Consider the following 23,240-nt stretch of genomic DNA (forward strand, 5'->3'; position numbering starts at 1 on the left):
CCCTCATCTTTTGCAGAAAACCTAAACACACCCCTCACCCCTTCTTCGATGCTCAGAAGAGAAGAAGCGCGAGCGCCTTGGTCCTTCTTGCACACACTTTCAGCCTTCAGGCCCTATCAGCCCACCATTGCCGTCTCTTCCCCTCTACTCATCACCTTCAACGCTCGCTTTCTCTATCTAGGTATCAACGGTGGTGACTGGTGACTTCTGATCGGACGACGTTCCTTTCGTGAGAATCATGACCATGATGACTCCACAACCGTTAGATGTACGTATCTACCACTGTGTGTGCGTGTGTGTGTGAAGTTCTAGTTCTTGCAGTGATAACATGCGAACACATGTTTTAAGTATTATTGTTACATTGCGGGATGTAGTTTCTGTTGCAATTAAAGGCTTTGCTTGGTATCACAGCTGTGATCGTGCTAGGGTTTTGTTATTAGTCTCGGGAGTACGTTAGCGTAGTTTATTGGGCGATTTGAAGTGTTGATTTTAGGTTTTTTTATTCTTAGGGTGTGAATTAGGGTTTTACTTTGATCAGTATTCGATAGTTGATTAGTCGTTTCTATATTTGTGTTTGGGTTAGTAACTTATTTGTTACAAAACAATGCAACATGCATAAATTGGTAAATTTTTAGTAACATATTGAAACATGGACTGCATAATTAGGTAAGAAATCCGCATAGTTTGGTAAAATCATGGAGTTTCATTGCATAAACAATTCAATGGCCCCTGTGGTTTCAATTTCAATTATGTGTGTTTTGATTTATCACTTAATTGGCTAAACAGCAGGAAGATGAAGAGATGCTTGTGCCACATACAGAGCTAGTGGAAGGTCCTCTTGCTTTGGATGGCACTCCACCTGTTGAAGGCCCCCGGCCTATGGAAGGTTTCTGGTTCACTCTAGTCTATTTGTTTGAAGGGTTATTTGTATGTTTACACTTTTGAAAGTTCTTTATAGAATTAACTTCACTTGCCACAAGAGACTGTTTCTGTGTCTGCATTTGCTTATATAGCCATTATGTTTATGTTATGATTTTGTACTTTGGATTTGTTAGTCATGGGTCAAGCAGAAGTTGTTAGCACTGCGGAGAATCAAGCAGCTGATGAAACTCAGGCATCTAGGCATACATGGGTAATTGAGAATTTCTCCCGTCAGACCAACAAAAAGCTTTATTCAGATATTTTCGTGGTTGGTGGATTTAAATGGTAAATAACTCTCTCCTGCTCTTTTGAGTTTGCATAGACCTGAGATGTTTGTTATTGGTTCTTACTTTCATAGCTGATTATTTTGGCAGGCGTGTGCTTATATTCCCAAAGGGAAACAATGTGGAAAATTTGTCCATGTATCTAGATGTGGCTGATTCCTCAACCTTGCCATATGGTTGGAGTAGATATGCCCAATTCAGCTTGGCTGTGGTCAACCAGATTCACAATAAGTTCACAATGAAAAAGGGTACGGATTAGACAAAGATCCATATAAGTATTACTAATCCTTGCTTCAATGATCTAATCAGAATCTTTTTTATTTTGCAGACACACAACATCAGTTTCATGGAAGGGAAAGCGATTGGGGATTCACATCTTTTATGCCACTTAGCGATCTATATGACCCCAGTAAAGGCTACCTAGTGAATGACACATGTATTATTGAAGCTGATGTGGCTGTACGAAAAGTGGCTGATTATTGGAGTTATGACTCAAAGAAGGAGACTGGCTATGTTGGGCTTAAGAACCAGGGAGCAACTTGTTACATGAACTCTCTCCTTCAAACCTTGTACCATATTCCTTACTTTAGAAAAGCTGTGTATCATATGCCAACAACAGAAAATGACATGCCATCAGGGAGTATTCCTCTTGCTCTTCAAAGCTTATTTTATAAGCTTCAATATAACGAAACTAGTGTCGCGACAAAAGAATTGACAAAATCTTTTGGATGGGATACATATGATTCTTTCTTGCAACATGATGTGCAAGAACTTAATAGGGTGTTATGTGAAAAACTTGAAGATAAAATGAAGGTAATGTTTTTGACTTTTTGACTTTTTGTTTGATGAGTGATGATCCAGTCTGTTCTGAACTTTTGATTGTTGTTTTGTTCAGGGGACAGTTGTAGAAGGTACAATACAGAAGTTATTTGAAGGACACCATATGAATTACATTGAATGCATCAACGTGGACTTCAAGTCAACTAGGAAAGAATCGTTTTATGGTAAATATTGGAACAGTATTGTGTGGTTTGACTTGTGCTTGTTGCCTACTTTGATTAATGACATCATCATAATGTTGATTTCAGATCTTCAACTTGATGTGAAAGGCTGTCGAGATGTTTATGCTTCTTTTGATAAATATGTTGAAGTGGAAAGACTTGAGGGTGACAATAAATACCAGGCTGAAGAACATGGTTTGCAGGTTAGCTATCTGTCCGTTCATGTTTGTAAATTGCACATTACAAATTCCATTGAATGTGTTTCTTTGGGTAAACAATTTATGTTCTTTTTGTGCCTTTTATATTTAGGATGCTAGGAAGGGAGTCTTATTTATTGATTTCCCGCCTGTTCTTCAACTTCAACTGAAGCGCTTTGAGTATGATTTCATGAGGGATACAATGGTAAAAGTAAGTATCTTTTGTTTCAGCTTTGATATGACAATTTTAGTTGTTTTTCTTGTATGATGGATATAATAATGTTGATAAAAACAATAAGGAAATCTAGTGCTAAAAAATTTGTTAATACACAGTAGATTGCGATTTGCTGTATAATGTAATTTAGCAAGTTATGGTTAAAAATCTGGTTCATTTTGCAGATAAATGATCGTTATGAATTCCCATTAGAGCTGGATCTTGATAGGGAGGGTGGCAAGTATCTATCTCCTGATTCAGATAAAAGTGTTCGCAACCTTTATACACTTCACAGGTATCTATCTCATTACTTTGTATGTGGTGTCAGTATGTTTTTTACATCTTTCCTTACATCTCTTTCCCGTTTACAGTGTATTGGTTCATAGTGGTGGGGTCCATGGTGGACACTACTATGCGTTCATCAGGCCAACCCTATCAGATCAATGGTTCAAGTTTGATGATGAGAGGGTTACAAAAGAAGATTTGAAAAGGGCATTAGAAGAGCAATATGGTGGCGAGGAGGAGGTAGTAAATTACTACTTTGCCCCCAGTATTTATTTATTAGTCTCTAACAACAAACTTATCTTGTCACTGTGTTGTGCATTTGTCAACAGCTGCCACAGACGAATCCTGGCTATAATAACGCTCCGTTTAAATTTACAAAATACTCAAATGCATACATGCTTGTGTATATACGTGAGAGTGACAAGGAAAAGATAATTTGTGATGTGGACGAGAAAGATATTGCAGAACACCTAAGGGTAAGTAAGCATATTGATTTTTATATTTGTTTGACCTAGTTTGACTTGCCATGTACAAAGTTAAAAAGCCTTGCATTTATTTATTTCCAGATAAGGTTGAAGAAAGAGCAAGAAGAGAAGGAAGACAAGAGAAGATACAAAGCCCAGGCTCATCTTTACACTATTATAAAGGTTTGTTGATACTTGATATTGTTAGCAAATCTTTTAAATACATTTTAGGGAAGTCATAACTAATATATATGTATTTTACATGGATAGGTTGCACGTGAAGGTGATCTATTAGAACAGATGGGGAAAGATATATATTTTGATCTTGTCGATCATGAAAAAGTGCACAGTTTCCGTATCCAAAAACAGATGCCGTTTAACCTTTTCAAGGTACTCATACTCTGTGATTCTATATAACTCTGAACAATCTGTCTGAATAGCAGATCGTGAAGACAGACACTGACATGTTTCAGTTAGTATAGAAGAAAAATAAGAGAAGACAATCTATATAGTGGTCATGTGTTATGTTTAAATCAATAATTAGTGATTTAATTTAAGTTATTTCAACTGTCTATTTTGGGATGCAGGAGGAGGTGGCAAAAGAATTTGGTATACCTGTTCAATGCCAGAGGTTTTGGATATGGGCAAAGAGGCAGAATCATACATACCGTCCCAATCGCCCTTTGACACCACAAGAGGAAACACAATCTGTATGCTCCCATTTCTTTAATTTTTTTAATTTTAATTAATAATTAGTATTTGGTATGGATGTCTACATGATCACATTACATAGTAAACCATACATATGGGTGTGTAGGTTGGCCAATTAAGGGAGGCTTCTAATAAAAACAACAGTGCTGAACTGAAATTGTTCTTGGAGATAGAGATTGGGCCGGTACTATTTATTATCTTTACAACTTGATAAATATCCATTCCAGTTGCTATTAGGTTTTTCTCAACATATATTTTGTTTCAGGATTTGAAGCCTCTCCCACCACCTGAAAAAACAAAAGATGATATACTTCTTTTCTTCAAGCTTTACGACCCTGAGAAGGAAGAACTTCGGTATTTATTTTCTCCTAATATGTATATCATGATGATATTCACTGTTAAGTTAGATAAATGATACATTTTCTTGTTTTTCAGTTTTGTTGGTAGGTCTTTCGTGAAGAATTTTGGTAAGCCAATTGAAATTATACCAAAGTTGAAAGAATTGGCTGGATTTAGTCCTGATGAAGAAATTGAACTTTATGAGGTTTGTTTTCTCTCTCATATTGTTGTCGAGAATCTTTTGTATACTTGTATAAATAATAAATAATTTTGAGTTTTCATCAGGAAATAAAATTCGACCCATGTGTCATGTGTGAGCGTCTCGACAGGAGTGCTTCATTTAAATCTAGCCAGGTATGTATGATTCCCAACCCCAACATATTTATAACATGTGATGTGGTATTAAATTATATGTGAAAGATTGTTTTTTTTTTATTCAGATTGAGGATGGGGACATCATCTGCTTCCAGAAACTTCATCAGGCTCTTGCTGTAGAGAAATATCGACATCCTGATGTTCCTTCATTTTTGGAATATGTGAAAAATCGTCAGGTTTATATTTATTAAGCTCTCTATTAAATCTGCAATTCTAATCAGAATTATGAGATATTCAAAATACAGTTGCATCACATATGAAAGTGTATCCTTTGCAGATAGTTCATTTTCGATCTCTGGATAGACCTAAGGAGGATGATTTCTCTCTGGAATTGTGAGTTTTTTTTTTTTTTGATTTCTATTGATTGTGGTATGAAATGAGGGTAACTGAGTGATGAATGAATTGATAGGTCAAAGTTGCATACGTATGATGATGTGGTGGAAAGAGTGGCTCAGAAACTTGGTCTGGATGATCCATCAAAAATCAGGCTTACTCCTCATAACTGTTATTCTCAGCAACCTAAGCCCCACCCCATTAAATATCGAGTTGCAGATCATCTGCTAGACATGCTGGTTCACTACAATCAGGTTGCTTGTTTTTTTTTTACTTTTGTAAAAAATTTAATCTTTTATGTGATGGTGATGGATAAAAAAATTGATCAAGTATATATTTATATATGGTGTGAATCTAATCTAGTCTGTTAATGAATGGGTTTGTTTTTTGGGGGGCACAGATTTCTGATATTCTGTACTATGAAGTGTTGGATATTCCTCTGCCAGAGTTGCAATGTCTGAAAACTCTCAAGGTTGTTTTTCATCATGCCAAGAAGGAAGAGGTATGTTTCTATAATAATAATAATAGTAATGTGTTTTCAAATTCAGGATGAATGGAATTGGGATCTGAAGGAATCATTATATTTCATGTGATTAGTTGATAGGAAATGAAATGGAATTCAATAGTGAAAATTAAATAATCTTCAAAATTATCTTAATGTTTAAATATGTATATAATTGAATTGTTGTTTTTATTTTTTATGATATACATGTAATGAGGATTTGGTCTTTTATTAAAAAAAGAAAAAGAAAAGAAGAGTGGACTTGAATTCCTTCCATTCTCCCATCAGAATGGTGAATTTAATAATCAAACATGGGATTTGAAGGATTGAATTTGGCAACCAAAGTCATGTCACTGAATGGAATCTAGAATTCGAGTTCCATAGGGATAGGATTGACATGCCCTCAGACTCAGTGGCTGCTTATATGTATATAATATATATCATGAACATGGATATGTATATATGTATATGCTGTGCATTGTTTTTTTAATTATATTATATATTGTGTTGTAAGTTGTATGTTTTGTTGCAATGCAGCCTGTAATTCATAACATCAGGTTGCCTAAGCAGAGCACTGTTGGAGATGTTCTTAATGAGTTAAAGAGAAAGGTATAATAATAGTGTGATTGTCATGTTATTAGATTTTTGGTATTTTGGATAAGGATTTACATTTACTCCAAAATAGTAATTTTACATACATTATATATATCAAGGAGTCAGTCAGGGAAAGTAGCAACTTTTTCAGACAAGGAAAGCCCTTCCTTGTCCTTGTGTAACTGACATACATATTCTATTGCAATTAAATTTGGTTTTTATTTGCATTTTGATTTGAAACAAACAGGTGGAACTGTCACATCCAAATGCTGAACTGAGACTGCTTGAAGTATTCTATCATAAGATTTACAAGGTATTTATTGCACTTTATCTCACTAGCACTATGTTTTCTTTTATTATTTATATCCCTCTCCACCATCACTTGGGAATTGTGTGACCCTCTAGAGAGTCCTTGAGGGAGGGAATTGTGTTTTTGAAGTTTGTTTATATTTATCCTTTCAGATCTTTCCACTAACAGAGAGAATTGAGAACATAAATGATCAATACTGGACATTACGTGCAGAGGAAGTAAGTTGAGTTGTATATTATATATATATATATATATATATATATATATATATATATATATATATATATATATATAAACAAAAATAAAAATAAAAATGTTTGTTGTTACTTACTTGTGTCAGATTCCTGAAGAAGAGAAAGATCTGGGGCCCACAGACCGGTTGATCCATGTTTACCATTTCACAAAAGAGACGGCACAGAACCAGATGGTACATAATAAAATAAATATTATGAGTATTTGTATCCAAATCCAACAGCTGGCTGGCTTCCAATCCCATGTTTAATTAATGATTTTACTTACAGCAAGTACAAAACTTCGGAGAGCCTTTCTTTCTGATAATTCACCAAGATGAAACTTTGGGTGATGTCAAACTTCGTATTCAGAAGAAATTGCAGGTTCCTGATGATGACTTTTCCAAGGTACTTACTTATATTAATTAATTCAAAATTCAAAATTCAAAATTTTATTAACGTAACGACTAATGAAATATAATTTTTGGGTGAATAGTGGAAGTTTGCGTTTTTATCACTCGGACGACCCGAGTATCTTGAAGATTCCGACATTGTGTCTAGCCGTTTCCAGGTTCATTTTTGATTATCATTTCTACGCTGTCTTTTTTATTTTAATTGATACACATATATGGTTAATATTAGTTTGTTTGTTAATAAATAATTTGTTTAGAGAAAAGATGTTTATGGCGCATGGGAGCAGTACCTTGGATTGGAACACCCAGATACGACTCCGAAAAGGCCATTCACAGCTAACCAGGTAATAATAAGTTCGAAGTTTGATATGGTTTTCCTTCCATCCATAATATTAGTGGGGGCATGTGCTGTATTGTTTAAAAGCAGCAAAAATAAGTTATGTTTTTTTGGTTGATGTGTGCAGAACCGTCACACATATGAGAAGGCGGTTAAAATATACAACTAGAAGAAGAATGTAAACAAGTATTTCAAGGAAGGACGATGTGTCTATGTCTATTCTCTTTTATTATTAATTATGATTATGATTATGATACGATTTATGGATTGGTTGGTTGGTGGTGTTATTCATTTTTGACTGTGGGTTGGTTTGACTTTGTGTTGGGGTGATTTGGTAAACTCAAAACTCTAAAGCAAGCAGTACATAACAAGATTTTGGCCTATCCTATCCTATCCTATCCTATCACTATCACTATGAGTTACTTTCTTCGACTTTGTGCACTGTAAAAACTTACATTTTAGATTTTACTGCTGGGTACGCTTTTCTTTCTATATTTTTATTATTAAAACCTTGTAAATGGTTTTATTCACAAGGAAATTAAATTAAAAAAAACTTCATAAATGGTCCCTGTGGTATCGGAAATCTGAAATGTAGTCCACAGATAGTCCCTATGGTTTCAAAACTTTTAACAAAAGGTCCTTATTGTTCACTCAGTTAAGTTATGTTTGTTAACCAAAGGGTATTTCCATTATTTCGATCGTTTATGAAGTCTTTTGTTATTTAAAAAAAGAAAAAAGAAAATATAATTATTTAATATAGAAAGGGTCTCTCTTTTAGAGATAGAAAGCTTTGAATTTGATGTTCTGTTGATGTTTGTATTATCTCGCCTCCAAAACTCACAATGAAGAAGATGAAAGTTGATTCTTATCGGATTTTGTTTTTGCGTTTATTTCTCAAGTTCGATTCAGATTTCCGGCTTCATTGATGGAGATGATGCCAGAAAATTGCCATCATCTCCAATGTGACGTATTCATCGAAGAATGGATTAGGGATGCAACCGGTCCAAGCTACACCAACCACACCTGCACACCATCGAATTGCATCAAAACTGTATGAAAAACGGCCATCCAAATTCTGATTACCTCTATTGGCGGTGGAGTCCCACCGACTGCAACCTCCCACCATTCGACCCCAACCACGTGTAATCATTGCTTTGTATTCATTCTTAGATTGAAGAAGCCGATGAAGTGTATCACGATGAAGAATATTGAAGCAAAAAATGGTTTTCAAGTTGCATAACTTCATGCTTATAGTCGACCTAATTTGGGATAACCAATTTCATTCCGTGGGTCCAATCGAGCTTCATCTCGATGAAATCGACCTAATCTGGTTGGATAGTGTGCCTGGGAGAAGACGATTTTTAATCGGTTTTCAAGGGTTGGATCGATGAGACTATTAATCCTAGAACTGGTCTTGTTATTGTTGTCAAAAAGCTTAATCAAGAAAGGGGAGAAGAGAGTAGAAGCAAAAGGGAAGCTGACAGACACAAAAAAAAAGATGGGTTTGATGAGATATATATATATATATATATATATATATATATATATATATATATATATATGGTGGGTGGGACTCTTTCTATATTAAATAATTATATTTTATTTTTTCGTTATTTAAATAACAAAAGACTTCATAAATGGTCCTTATGATAGTGAAATGATGGAAATGTCCTTTAATTAACGGACATAACTTAATGGAGTGAGCAATAAGGACCTTTTGTTAAAAATTTTGAAACCATATGAATCATTTGTGAGATTTTTTAAACGTAGGGACTAAACTTCAGAATTAAGGATTCCGACCATTTATGAAGTTTTTTCTAAATTAAATTATTATTGTGTGCATATGGCTTCTACTTCTCTAATACATCAACTATTAATAAGTTTTTCAAAAATGAACAACAAAACCTATATATAGATAGATCATACATCTGTAGTAAAGAAAATATCAACTATTTATAAAACACCTTCTGTTCAACTCCTACTGGCTAACATGTTTTGTCGGTCATCTTCACTCCAATATCATTAGACTAGCAGTTCTTTTGACATTTGTTATAATTTGGGGTGAGCAACCGGTGAACTTGGTTTGGAATCAAAACCGATTTAGACAGATAATGAGAACTGATAACCGGACCGGTTAGATCACACCGGTCATGTTCATAGTTTTATGGTCAACTACACGGTTGGAACAACAGGTACATGTTTTCATGTAGTTGGTACAACTACTTAATACTTTGAGCATAAATGATTAGAATGATACAAAATCAACCAAAAAACATAAAAAAAAATATTTATTTGTCTAAAATGAAGTATAAATGTAAAATCAATGTTGAAACATAAATTCATCTTTGATATCAAACCATAAACTATACTGGAAAAAATTATGTTATTCCGAATTCAAATAAAAAAGTTATAACAGTTTAAAGAAGACGACATATTAGTACAAACACCTTCCGGGTCAGTCTTGATTCTTTACCCGAAACTGGTGGCAACAAACCGGCTAAAACTTGGAACCGATTAAACCCAAAATTGAGAATCGATACCTGGCTGCGTTATGCGAACTGTTTAGGTTTTGATTCAATTGGGTCAAATGCTAACCCCTAGTTATAATTATAATTGGGTCCATTGAATACATTTACGATGCGTTGCACAGTTATTGTAGATCATTAAAAGAAATAATGTTTTAAGTTGATTTTAGCTTATAAAAACAAATATACCCCCATCAACTATGCAATGAAATTAACGTCTTTCCATTTGGAATTTGTTCTGATTAACATCAAAATAGTTTCCGTATAGATGTTGAGCTCTGACTTCACGATTTCTTTTGGCTTTTTTACTTTACGAAGAAACTTCGCCAATTGGTTCCTGTTTTTGTAATTCAATAACTAATTTCATAACCTTGAAGTAAGAATCATCAAGAAACTATTAACCAACTTTTTCAGATGGCTAAGATAAAGAATATGATGATGATTAATTCGACATTATGTGATTAAAGTATTGTGGTTGATAAAAAGACGGCGGTGTTTAGAAATTTAGACGTATTTACAATTTCATATTTATGATGTCGTTCCACCATGAACTGTCATTTCAGATTAAAGATGTCGATCCAATATGAATTGACAATTTGTTACTTCATATAAAACATGTCAATCTAACATGAAAAGTCATTTCATATTTATGATGATAGTCCACCATTAATTACCATTTTTTTTATTAGAATGTTGGTTCACCATCGATTGTCATTCCTTATCAATGATGTCAATCCATCATAAATTATAATTCCATATTAAAGATGTGGATCCATCATATATTATGTTGATCCAGTATAAACTATTATTTTATATAGAACATGTCACTCATTAGTCCTTGTAGGTAGTTTTATTTGCACGATAATAATTTCGTGTACACAAGGATTTGATGGAGGTGATATGGTGACCATAAATGATAAATCCTAAAGTTTTGATTTTTATAAATAGTTTATTTTAATAAACTTTATTTTTATTCCTTACATTTGTATGAAGATTTGAACTTTTATTCTTTATATATTGAAATCTAATTTTATACCTTTGTTAGTTTAAGATGTTAATTTTTTATCATTATTATTTTAGGACTTACTTAAAATTTTATCATAATTTTTTATTTCTAACGATAAATACAAATCTCAAATCATTATTTAGGTTGGTTTTTTATTTACGTTTTGGTATAAAGTTTTTCTTAATATCATATCAATACAATTATTTATTTATATGTGTGTGATGTATTGATGAAATTTATTTAGAATTTCATCAATGGATATGAATTATACATTACTTATTTTTGGTGTAAGTATGAGCTATGCATCAATTATTTGTAGTTAAAGAATAAGTTGAACCCAACTGAGTATGTGTTATGCTAATTCAGTTCTTGGTTTAGATCAAACAAATTAGACCCCATTTACTTTGAAGAAGAGTGCTCTATAAGTAGTTTTGTGAGCAATAGGTTCACAAACCAAAGTTGTTGATGGCACAATCATGTTTATTAACTTCCTTACTTAAAGTTAGCTTACCAAGCCTTGATTGTTTATTGAAGTGAGCATTAAACATATTTAGCTCAACATCACAACCAAAATCGTCATCTTTTAACGATTTGCAATCTAATAAATCATTTTTTTTTCCAAAAATTTATCTATTGAATGGAACAATATATGATGAGTTTTGTTAATAATATAGCTTGTTCATATGCACATGTTGGCTCATAACTTAAATGTATTTGACATCCATAATTTTCAAAAACGATTTGCACAACTCATGTTCTTTGAAAAGGATGTCAAGTGCATAAGTTGAAATGAAACTACACATTTGTCTGAAATATGGTATGTTGTACCGATGCCGGGTCATAATTTTGTTATGCTCAAGACTCGCTTTTATACGGAGCTATATATAATACAATTACACTTCGGTTATAGATAACTTTTATAAAATAAGATAATCATATCTTATTGTGAAATTAAAACAATCATATAATAAAAGAAAATAAAAAACTTAATTCACAATATGAAGTTGATTTGACATTACCTAAAAATGAAGATGGTTTTTCACAAAAAGCCAATGTGGCTTTCACCTTCTTAACATGTACTCTCTCTCTCTCTCTCTCTCTCTCTCTCTCTCTCACACACACACACTCAAAATGTCACAAATATTGTTTATTTATAGCAACTCTTTAACACACAAATTATTTATAATTCCCCCCCTGCGTAGTGAGTAGTGTCTACAACACTCTATAAGAAATCAACCCATCAATGGTCTCCACAACTATGCAATTCATCTTCACCAATAACAGCAAATACGATCTTGTTTTATGCCCTAAAAATACATTCACAAACACCAAATCCAAAATTAAAAACAAAAACAAATTCAATTAGCACAAAAAAGTCAAACAAGAAAGAATGTGTCAGCCGTCACACTCACCTAATTCCAGTAATGAAACTTCATCTTGAGTGAAAAAGTTTCCATTCTTGGTTTCCAGACTTAAGTTCATCTTCTCAACAGCATGAATCAAATCCTAAAAAATTACAATTTCAAAATCTTTAATCTCAATTTCTCAATCAAATTATGAACACTAAATTTGTAATATGAATATATACCTCCCATGATGCTAAACTTTTCATATATGAAGGAAGACTTTCATAAGCATCTTTAGGTACACATATTAAAGATTTAGAATCTTGAAATGGCTTCAACTCATTTCGTTCATCTTCTATTTCACATAATGGAAACAAAAAGGTGTTTGTCACGTTAGAAATAAGAAAAAAAAAGATAAATAAAAAAGAGAGCTGATTATAGCAATTACTTTCTACTTCTGGGATATCTATTTCTGGCTCATATAATCCATCCATCTCAATCTTTTTGTTACCTGCAGTTAAAGATGATATTGACAAAGTTTAATTAATTTTTCATGGCCTTGAAAATAAAAATTCAAGAAAATCATTGAGATCTTAACCTTCAGATACAATAGTGGCAAGAGAAGCATTTGAAATCCCAAGATTCTGCAAACTCAGTGTATCTTCGAATCTAAGTAAAAAGTTAAGAAATGTAATGATATCACATAATTACATACTAAAAAGTAAGAAATTTAAAACATTTTGAGTAAATTACATTTATGGTCTGATTTCCGCAATTTTGGTTCCTAAAAGTTTTCTTTATCAGATTTGGTCCTTATTTTGTAAGAGAAACTTTTTTTTGGAACAACAATGAAATTTAATTAAAAATTTATAACTTATAAGGATACAAAGAATCATCTTCCATGGTGTTCTTGAAATCCAAATTAGTATTTGGTTGTGAATCTATGAAGTCCTCTTCTGGTTCATCAATCTCCACTTCTACATACATAGTGCTAGATTATTTATAAAAAATAAAGTACATTGCCCATATTAGCAATGAGAGTAGAATACGTTGCTATTTCTCAACCATTAAACTAATAGGAGAATATGGCATACCAGGAACATATCCAAAAGCAGAAAGGTGATCCTCAAGTTGAATAATTTGATTTTGATTGTTTTTGTAAACCTCATTGCAGTGTCCAAGCAACTCCTCAAATGAGACAGTGTCAAAGGACATGGACTCAAGGAGGTTGAGGTCACTGGTGGCAGTTGATACTCTTCGGTTTAGGCATTGCACAAATGACAATGAAGCAGAATCTAATAATGTAAAAAAAAAAACAAAAAAAGATTAGATATAAACTATAAAGTAACAATTTTTATAAACAAAAGGGAGCATGTGTGTGTGTGAGAGAGAGAATTACCGAAAGGGATTGAGCGGCGGTTGACAGACTGGAGGAGGGCAGCTGAGCTGGATTCAAGGTGGTTGCAGAATCGAGCTACACCATCACAGAACTGTGTAATGGAATCCTCCATGGCCTTGAGAAAATCTGATTCAAAAAAGTAATTTGGTTTTCTTATTAAGAGGTTACTCCTTCACTGTTTGTCCTAAAGATGTTGCATTGATTCAACTTAGATCCAACTGTAGGTTAAAACTGAGATTCCACTTCAGTTTGTAGTTGAGATTGTTCATGTTCAAATCAGTATACAAATTACTATGCACTTGTCACAAAATCAGTAACACACATTCTCAATTTCCCTTAAATAAATGTCTATCAAAGAACCATAAGAATGTAAATCCCTCAATAAGATTAAATCAAGAGCAGATGAGCAACAACACACGAACAGATAAGTAGTAGTAGCAAAAGACTGAACCACGAGTAGAACGCAAACAGTATGTATAAAAAAAAAAAAAAAAAAAAAAAAAAAAAAAAAAGTAGCAGCAATAAGTAACCTAATTACAATTATCAGCTCCTAAAAGCCAAAACAAACCCCTACTAAAATAAAAACCTAATTAACAAAGCTTACGATGCTAATTTACAATCGGCGGGGCATTTAAAAAAACAAAAGGCCGCCAAAACCAAAACCAAAACCCTAATTACGATGCTTACAAGAAGGAAAAATCAGATGAATGATACGAAAACGAATATCTTAAACATTATGAACGTCTAAATAGCAAAAAGAAGATCAAAATTGAAACCCATTTCTACGGTGTTTCAAAGTAATAAACGAAAATGGGAAAAAAGGAAGAAATCGCACCTTTATAACGACAATTCTGAGCTTCAGAATCAAGCAATCGCACGAGAATGGCAGGTTTTTGTTGTGGCGTTCGACTCGTATTCTTTAGCAAGTCGTGATGCAGCTGATAGTGTCCGAAAAATTTCAAAGTTACATTTCCTATTATCTGGCGGAAAAAGAAAAATGGAACAGAGGTTCGGATCACTACTTAATATAATTTTATGTACAACAAACAAACAAAGCGCCTGTAGCTCAGTGGATAGAGCGTCTGTTTCCTAAGCAGAAAGTCGTAGGTTCGACCCCTACCTGGCGCGCTTATATTTTGTTTTTTGAACTCTTTGTTTTTTTTTTATTTTTTATTTTTTTTATGATCAAATTGAATGCATTTTGAGATAGAGTAACTGATTACTGTAACAAATGTAAAATTATCTGATTCTTGCTAAATTTTTAATCATTGATTTGGGATATAACGGGTTCAAAGAATGGAATCAAAGTGTAAGATTGAACACAACAGATTTTGCATTGTTTTACTAGTTTGATTTGATCCCAGATGAAGGAATAGTGGGTGTTAGTTATACTTTGTTAAGCCCTTATAAATTGACCATTTTGCTATCCTTTTTATATTTTCATCAATAACTATTATATTATTATTAAGCCTTATGGTATACTCATAACGAGCATGTTCGTGGTCTATGTGGCCACGAACAAAAAATGTGAACACCACCCCATACCCTTAGTGGTGGAAAAATTCATGGTCAAATGTGGTGGGGAGAACGGACAACAACATCCAATAATTTTTTTCTCTCTCCATGTCTCTCTATTTCTCTCTACCTCTGTCTACATTTTAATTAATTTAAAAATATATATTTTTTAATTTAAAAATAAAAAAATAAGAAGAATATAGTGGTGTGTATCCCATAGGTTTAGTGGTTGAATGTGGTGATGAGGTGGCACTCACCACTATAGTGGTTAGTGGTGGGTATAACGGATGACCTTAGAGTAACTCGTTGTGGTTTGGGTAATCTACAAGTTTTTGTTCTATATAATTTTTTTTTGGTTACAAGATATTTTATTATATTTCCTCTTTTTCTTGTTTATTCTTTTATTATTGTAAAATTACCAAGGAACCCATCAATGTACAAACACCCTACGCTTCATGTACAACCACCCTGTATACCTTCATCAAAAATTCCAAATCTTAAGTGATTCAAGTTCATGCATCTTTAGTATTTCTTATGTGAAATTTGCTACCTTTATTATAACTAACATTTGTCCGATTCTATAAAACCTTGTTTACATCATGGTGGTTGTTGTAGGGCTAATTGCAAGAAATAATATACCCAATTATAGCAATATCAACCAAATAGGAAGAATTTTTTGTTGTTATAATTGGGTAGATTTTTCAAAGCACAATGTCTTAATAAAAATTTCTCTGAAAGTACAATGCTATAACTGGGTGGACTTTTTTAATAAGAAAAAAACTGGAAGTGCAATGGTTTAATAGAAAGAAATGAAAGTATAATGCTATATATAATAAACAAATAAATAAAAGTATGTTGCTATTTTTTTGCATCTATCCCATACATAAATGGGTTACCGAGTAAACTCAAACCTGATATAGTTCCACTTAACTCAACAAAGTTGAGTCAAACTTAAAGCTCAAATAAGTTAAAAATAAAAACTACAACTTATTTGTAAGCTTAAATATATGACTTTTAAGGGGTTCTTCCTTGTATACTTTTACAACAAGAGTTAACACCAAGAATCACCTCCCACCTACTAGCAAAGCTATCACTAAAACCAATGACTTAAGAATAATACAAATATAATCTCATTCACTGAATCATCAAACCTTGAATACTTTGAGGAAATTGTAGAAGTGGTATGGCATTTGGCATCTCAGAAGTCATGCATTGTGTCTTGTATTCTTTGATTGAACTAGTTTGTGTAGTCTCTTTTGGGTATAAAATGGAAGCCCTAACACCCAAAAAACATAACTTGATTAACAACAATAAATCTACCATATATATGGACTGGTTATCTAATTTATCATCCAAGATATAAATTAAACTACCTTGGCAAAGATAAGGACTGGCGTCTCAGTAGGGGAGCAGCAACTTTACCCTTGCTGTAATGCTCCTCCTTATCAGAAAATTGCTTCTTGAATTTGTCAAAAGCACTATGAACCAATGAGGTCAACGTAAGTCAACAGAATACATACAACAATGATAAAGCTATATATATATACATACCTTGGATACATGAAGCCTGGTTGTTGGCTTCCATCCTTCAACATATTGGGATGATATTCAAGAATCTCCTTGTAGATACGTTCTCGTAATTCTTCTGTACTAAGTCTTCTTTTTTCAAACTCGAATTCCCTCTTTGTGATAGGTCGAGAAGAAGACTCCCTCTCAACTTTACCCAAATTCTTAAAATATGGATCCGAAAGAGCCTGAGACAAAAGATCAAAACATGTTTCTCAATAAGGAAATTAACGATAAAAGAATGTTGATAAGATAGTATTCAATTCGCACCTCCTCAGCGGTAGGACGATTGTTAGGATCAAAAGCAAGCATTCTTTCTAATAATCGAAGAGCAAGTGGATCTGCATTTGGAAACTTTCTGGAGAAGGGAATCGGCTTCTTCTTCCTCATTTTGCTTAAGTATTTCATTGCCTTCTCATGTCGTATCTGATTGTGTTATATCAATATTAATGTTGATGTATATATAATAAAATGAAGTACAGATATTCATATTATAGACACAGACTCTGGATATAGCTTCGGTTGATGGTGTTCCCAAAAGATCAGTCATCAGATCCAACTGATGAAACACACTTTTCCCTGGGAAGAGAGGCTTTCCAGTTAAAAGTTCTGCAAAAATACAACCAATGCTCCATGTGTCTATAGCCTGTGTGTACTACACATACAAAAAGTCAAAAGGATAAAGTTAATACTAAGAATTCCTACTTTTGAAGGATATATGTGTGATTTGAGATTGGTGTTAATTAGAGTAATACTAATAGTATAAATTTCACCTTAGAGAAAAAAGATCCACACAATTCAGGAGCTCTATACCATCTTGTTGCAACATAATCCTACACATATCAAATGCAAGAGATTTGGAAAAGTATTTTCTTCAATCATTTTTAAATTACTCTAAGTAAGTTAGTGTTAGTGACATACTGTCCAGCATACTGCAGTAGGTGTATCATTGAAGACAACTCTTGCAATACCAAAGTCACATATCTTGAGCTTGCAATCAGCATTCACCAAAATATTTTTCGGTTTTAGATCTCTATGAAACACATTTGCTGAAAGCAATTCATTCACAATGAGAATGGAGAAAGTTGAAAAGAATATAAAAGGTAAGCACAAGTATGGTAATTAATGATAAAATGATGATGATAGGTTATAATTAATAACCTGAGTGCATGTATTTCAATCCTCGAAGAAGCTGATAGAGAAAGAAGCGACATTGTTCTGGTGTTAACTTTTCGTTTGCTTTGATTACCTGGTGTAAATCGGATTCCATAAGCTCAAACACAACATATATATCACTGAATTCTCTTCTGGAAGGAGGCAATAAGATGTGTTTTATTTCCACAATGTCTGGATGTCGAAGGAGCCTAAGAAGCAGAATCTCACGAAGGATACGAGTTGCAACAAAACCTTGTTCAAAAATGTCGTTTATCTTTTTTATAGCTACTTTTTCTCCAACAAAAGTATCAAATGCTGAACACACAACACCTGAACTTCCTGTACCTATCACCTCCTCTAGTTTATACCTACTCCATTCACCATATTCTGTGAAACAATCTACTGCTCTAGATCCCTGCATGCATGCAACATCGTATCAAAGTAGAAGATTAGAAACAATGTCTTAAATTCTTCTTGTATAGATTTGATTATACCCTTTTTGATGCTTACCAACCATTCATCATGTCCTTGAAAGCTTTCTAATTGGCGTGTTTTTTTAACAGTAACAGCAATTTCAACACCAGGGGTTGAAGGGCCAAAAGTGTTCTTGTCTACCCAACCTAACAACATACAGTAAAAGTAGATTATATAAAAAAGTTATACAGTATATGAATTCATGATGAATGTGAAATAGTGGAATACCTGAATTCTCTGCATTATATGCAAATGGTAACATATCAACCATTCTACCAAGTATTGTTCTACTCCCAGATTGCAATGAATTATCGTTTTTCTCTTGTAAGGCCAAAACAGACTCAAGACTAACCACAACTTCAGCCATTGTTGGACGATGTTTTCCATGGCTATGCAAACAACGCTCTGCAATACGAACAAACCCCTTCAAACATTTTGGTAATATTTGATCCCTTATATCAGAATCAATCAAATGCTTCAAAGTGCCTTCTTTGATACAATCTTCTACCCATCTTGCTAAACTGTGATGCTCCTCCTTATCACGACTTACATCCAATGCACGTTTCCGACACAACACTTCAAACAAAACCACCCCAAAAGCATAAACATCGGACTTTCTTGTTAACCTTCCAGTTAAGAAGTAATCTGGATCTAGATACCCGAAAGTTCCTTTCACAAGAGTCAATACATGACTCAAAGGCTGATCCTTTGGGCCTATCTTGGACAACCCAAAGTCGGCTATTTTAGCAGCCCAACTTTCATGCAACAAAATATTTGCACTCTTCACATCACGATGAATGACTCCAAACTCGATGCCTGTACCCGTGTGGAGGTAATCTAACCCGCGAGCAGCACCGATGCAGAGTTTGAGCCTCTGAAGCCATGAAAGATGAGTAGAATGTTTGTGGAGATGATCTTCAAGTGATCCATGAGGCATATATTCGTAGACAAGGATCATTTCTTTCCCATCATCGCAATAACCAATCAAAGATACTAAGTGACAGTGGCGTAACTTGGAAAGCATCTTCACTTCGGCCCAAAACTCATCAGCTCCTTGATCGGACTTGGAATCCAGTCGTTTAATGGCAGCAACAACAAGACTTGATCCATTGTGAATGGTAGCTTTGTAAACTTTTCCGAATCCACCATGCCCAATAACCAGTGATTCATCGAAGTTTCTGGTTGCTAATCGGATTTCAGGAAATTTAAAGTGGCGGCAAGGTTGTGGCCATTGTAAGGAGGATGATTCAGATTCCATATTTAGGCAAAATACTAGTAATTAAAATTGGAATGGTTGTTCTATATATTACTCATTTAAAAAGCTATATAGTCAGCGTACCTCATATGAGATATTTGTATTTAATTCTTTTTGGAGTCTAATAGTGACATTGGTTGTCCAAAAAAGCAGTCTCTATCAATAGGTATATTATACTATATATTTTCTGTGAAACAAATAGGAAACTTTCAAGTTTCCACGCCGAATCAGATCAATCAAACTAAGAAAAAAAGGCAAACTTAAATGTCCATATACGCGTGAAAAAAGATATGGTGTCTTCCTAGATGCAAACAGATTCTAGTATCTTTGAGCTTCACTGAACCAATTTTTAGTAGGCCCATGTTATTACTAAATTTTGGAATTAAACTTTTCAAAATGTTTTTAATTGGCCAACAAATAAACGTATAGTATTTTTTGGAATAACTAATTTATATCTAGAGCATGTTTCATTTTTAAATTGAATAAACATGTTGAATATAAAAAAGATTAATATGCTACCTTTTTATTTAAAAATGATGTGTGGGAGATTATTTCTTATTTACGAAACAATATAAATTGAAATCATCATAAAAATAATTAAAAGTAAGCTGAGAATAAAAAACAAAAAACATAAAAGCAAAAATATGTAACGTCATTAAAACTAAAAAAAGAATATTAAAATTAAAGATGTATGACATTAATAAAACTAAATATAAAAACCTAAAACCACATATAATAACAAAAAAGAAATGAAATGACATGTATATTACACTGTGTTATCAAACGAAAAAACAAAAGCTTGTTGGAACAGAAAGAATCACACCTCGAGACGATGAAGCTTTGATCTCTATAATGCATGCAAAAACATTTTTTACATGTGTTTATGAAATATCACTGATCTCTATAATTTACACAGTGGAGAAGATGAAGCTTACGGTTTTTTAGAAAAAAAAAAAATGTAATTTATGCTAAAGGGTAGTGGAGGTAAAAGCTAATGTCTTAATTGATAAACCCACCGTTCCTCTCAATATTAAGTAAAATAGACATAATTATATATAACTTTGGGTTAAGTTTTGTTCAATGTTAAGTACATTAAATAAAATAAATAAATAAATAACATCTATGTCATATCCACATTTTTAGATACCACATAATCATTAGAGTAAATTACACGAATCGGCTCTTGTCCAAATGTCAAAATTCACGTTTAGTCTCTATTTTCAAAAATTAACTCGAACTGTCCCTGTACTATTAAAATTTCACTCAGATCAACCCTCACCGATATAAAATGACTATTTTACCCTTATTAATTTTTTTTATTTACTTATAGTTTGTTTTTCTAATTATATTATAAAGAAAAAGAAAAACCCACCGCCTATACCACTCCCCATCCAATCCCTTAAATCTGGAAACAAGAAATATGAACCTTCATCTCCCGTTGCTTCATCTCCAATCATCTTTACTCACCGGAAACCATCTCCGTCCACCTACCACCGCCTCTGAAAGCACCTCCACTGATACCCTCACCATCGGAGACGAAGAGAACAGCCCAATGATTGAAAATATGTAAATTAACACTTTAAATGTCCAATCCAAGAAAAAATTCAACAAAACCCATAAAAATCCCAACAATCTATAATTTTCTGAAAAACCTAAAGAACAAACCCATTAATTTCAGAACAATCTCAAAAATCTATTAACTGTTTTTCGTTTATGTAAATCCAGAAAAAAAAAATCCATCGTTGGTTTTCATTTGTCTACAGTTTAGAGAGGCTGCGATTTACGGTTTGCATGTGGAAGAGTAGGTAACCCAAATCTGCCAAAAATCATATAAACAAATTTGCCCAAAACCGATTGTACAAAATATAAACAAACTAAAAATAAATCAAAATAATAGATAAGGGTATATTTGTCTTTTTAGGTCTGATTAATGAAATTAGGGATGAAACGTCCAATTTTTAAACTTATTAGGTACGGTCCGAGTTAATTTTTGAAAATAGGGATTGAACGTGCATTTTGACATGTGCAATGCACGATGGACGATTCGTGTAATTTACTCTAATCTTTACTTTTGCCTTTAATCCAAACAAGAAAAGTTTCCCATGGTTTGCATGAGTTGGAGGGTTTAGATTTGTGTTTTTGTTGCTGGTTAAAAACTTCTTAGGTTTATATTATAGGTCAGCGGTCCATTATGTTATTTTCCAAGTTTCACCAAGATGCCAAATTTACAAATATACAAATCGAATGTTTGCTAATTATGCATTTGACTGAAATACCATTGCATGTTATGATTAGAATGAAGCAGAGCATAAGAAATTGGAATCAGTGATTCCAGGATTAACCCTTATTGGTATCTGTGCTTTGTATAGACTTTGTAGCAGTTACTACTACTATGTTGTTGTTGTTGTTGTTCCAGTATTTGATGTTGCTCCATTTGATGTTGAAACTGAGACTCATAAGTTTGTTAATGAGTAAATCAACCTTGATATCACCTGATTACATAAAGTGATAAAACAGCCTTGATATCACCTGATTTCACCATTTATGTGAATCTTGGTAGCAGAAAACAAAGATAATATAACATCAGCACATGGAAATTCAAAATATTGGAGCAGTATAATAACAGCAAAAATCATTCCCCCAAAGCATGCCAATCTCTGAATTCCTATTATAAGCACACAAATAACTTACTAAACCTACAATATTGCCAATAAATTCTATAAGATGCCTTTCAATAACTACTCAAATTTAGCGACAAAGTTCAAAATAATAACTTAAACACACCGAATATACTACCCCTCTAAAATTCTCAGTACTCTAATCGCTTACTCCAATGAACTTTGTAACTAATTACTAACAAAAGAACATATCAATTTTTTATCAAGTGGAATATCAAGGACAAAATAGATATATCTACAAATTATAAACCCTAGATTATGTAATAAATCAGAATACAAGATATAAAACTGAAATAGAAATATAGTAAAACAAAATTCAATATATAAAAGCACCTGAAATGGTGAAGCTTCCTCAATCACCAGGACAGAAACAGAAAAAAAAAATGGAGACGATAAAGTTTAATAATTGAAAAAAACCAGTGCTTGGTTTCTTTAATCATTTCGTTTGATCCATTACCAGAAAAATCAAACATGTCTGTAGGTTGGATAATCACAACAACTAACAAACCCAAACAATTACACTAATTCTTTTGTTGATCTAAGTGTCATATCTCTTGCAAATGTAAGAAAGTAATTGTAATTGATTGAAATTATGTAGCAAACAGAAGCGAATGGTGGTGTACTTGAAGTAATTTGAAGGTTTCAAAGTCAAGATCAACATTCAAGCATTAGAACTCTGGCCATCTGGCGTTGAATGGACCCAATGATATTGAAACCTCCAAATTTTGATTTTGTGATTTCTGCAAAGTAAAGCACCCAATTATAGGACTCCAGTTCTTCCAGTAGGGTTTCAAAGTACCTGTTGACGTCA

General features: G+C 33.1%; 3 protein-coding genes and 1 non-coding gene across 5 annotated transcripts; 2 read left to right on the forward strand and 2 right to left on the reverse strand.

The window, feature by feature from the left end:
• On the forward strand, positions 1-7,891 carry LOC145154685 (ubiquitin C-terminal hydrolase 12-like). The gene is made up of 30 exons (XM_079075558.1): positions 1-268; positions 787-886; positions 1,056-1,206; positions 1,296-1,453; positions 1,534-2,018; positions 2,101-2,209; positions 2,294-2,409; positions 2,516-2,614; positions 2,803-2,912; positions 2,989-3,142; positions 3,232-3,378; positions 3,469-3,549; positions 3,637-3,756; positions 3,954-4,076; positions 4,184-4,261; positions 4,343-4,431; positions 4,513-4,621; positions 4,702-4,770; positions 4,857-4,967; positions 5,069-5,124; positions 5,201-5,378; positions 5,525-5,626; positions 6,164-6,235; positions 6,468-6,533; positions 6,683-6,748; positions 6,871-6,957; positions 7,052-7,168; positions 7,257-7,331; positions 7,431-7,517; positions 7,638-7,891. Exons 1-30 carry the CDS (start codon positions 239-241, stop codon positions 7,677-7,679), a joined length of 3,387 nt encoding a protein of 1,128 aa, XP_078931684.1. The 5' UTR covers positions 1-238; the 3' UTR covers positions 7,680-7,891.
• Positions 7,892-12,021: 4,130 nt separating this feature from the next.
• On the reverse strand, positions 12,022-14,729 carry LOC145106012 (uncharacterized). Of its 2 annotated transcripts, none has more exons than XM_079043067.1 (9): positions 14,622-14,729; positions 13,787-13,912; positions 13,482-13,682; positions 13,274-13,364; positions 12,986-13,056; positions 12,836-12,898; positions 12,630-12,739; positions 12,454-12,547; positions 12,022-12,348 (listed from the first exon to the last, which is right to left on the reverse strand). In XM_079043067.1, exons 2-9 carry the CDS (start codon positions 13,896-13,898, stop codon positions 12,254-12,256), a joined length of 837 nt encoding a protein of 278 aa, XP_078899193.1. In that variant the 5' UTR covers positions 13,899-13,912; positions 14,622-14,729; the 3' UTR covers positions 12,022-12,253. The 2 variants fall into 2 exon arrangements, with proteins under 2 accessions (XP_078899193.1, XP_078899190.1); XM_079043064.1 differs by having other exon boundaries at positions 12,630-12,742.
• A 112-nt stretch (positions 14,730-14,841) lies between these two features.
• On the forward strand, positions 14,842-14,914 carry TRNAR-CCU (transfer RNA arginine (anticodon CCU)). The gene has a single exon. It is a non-coding gene; the product is annotated as a tRNA-Arg (tRNA).
• A 1,352-nt stretch (positions 14,915-16,266) lies between these two features.
• Positions 16,267-20,293, reverse strand: LOC145154701 (mitogen-activated protein kinase 15-like). Its single transcript, XM_079075559.1, has 10 exons — positions 18,725-20,293; positions 18,533-18,642; positions 18,029-18,437; positions 17,789-17,916; positions 17,641-17,700; positions 17,373-17,522; positions 17,138-17,293; positions 16,853-17,055; positions 16,675-16,779; positions 16,267-16,577 (listed from the first exon to the last, which is right to left on the reverse strand). Exons 1-10 carry the CDS (start codon positions 19,752-19,754, stop codon positions 16,436-16,438), a joined length of 2,493 nt encoding a protein of 830 aa, XP_078931685.1. The 5' UTR covers positions 19,755-20,293; the 3' UTR covers positions 16,267-16,435.
• Between the last annotated feature and the right edge of the window lie 2,947 nt (positions 20,294-23,240).

Source organism: Lactuca virosa, chromosome 1 (genome assembly GCF_052849685.1).
Source record: "Lactuca virosa cultivar CGN04683 chromosome 1, Lactuca_virosa_CGN04683_v6, whole genome shotgun sequence".
Taxonomy (NCBI): domain Eukaryota; kingdom Viridiplantae; phylum Streptophyta; class Magnoliopsida; order Asterales; family Asteraceae; genus Lactuca; species Lactuca virosa.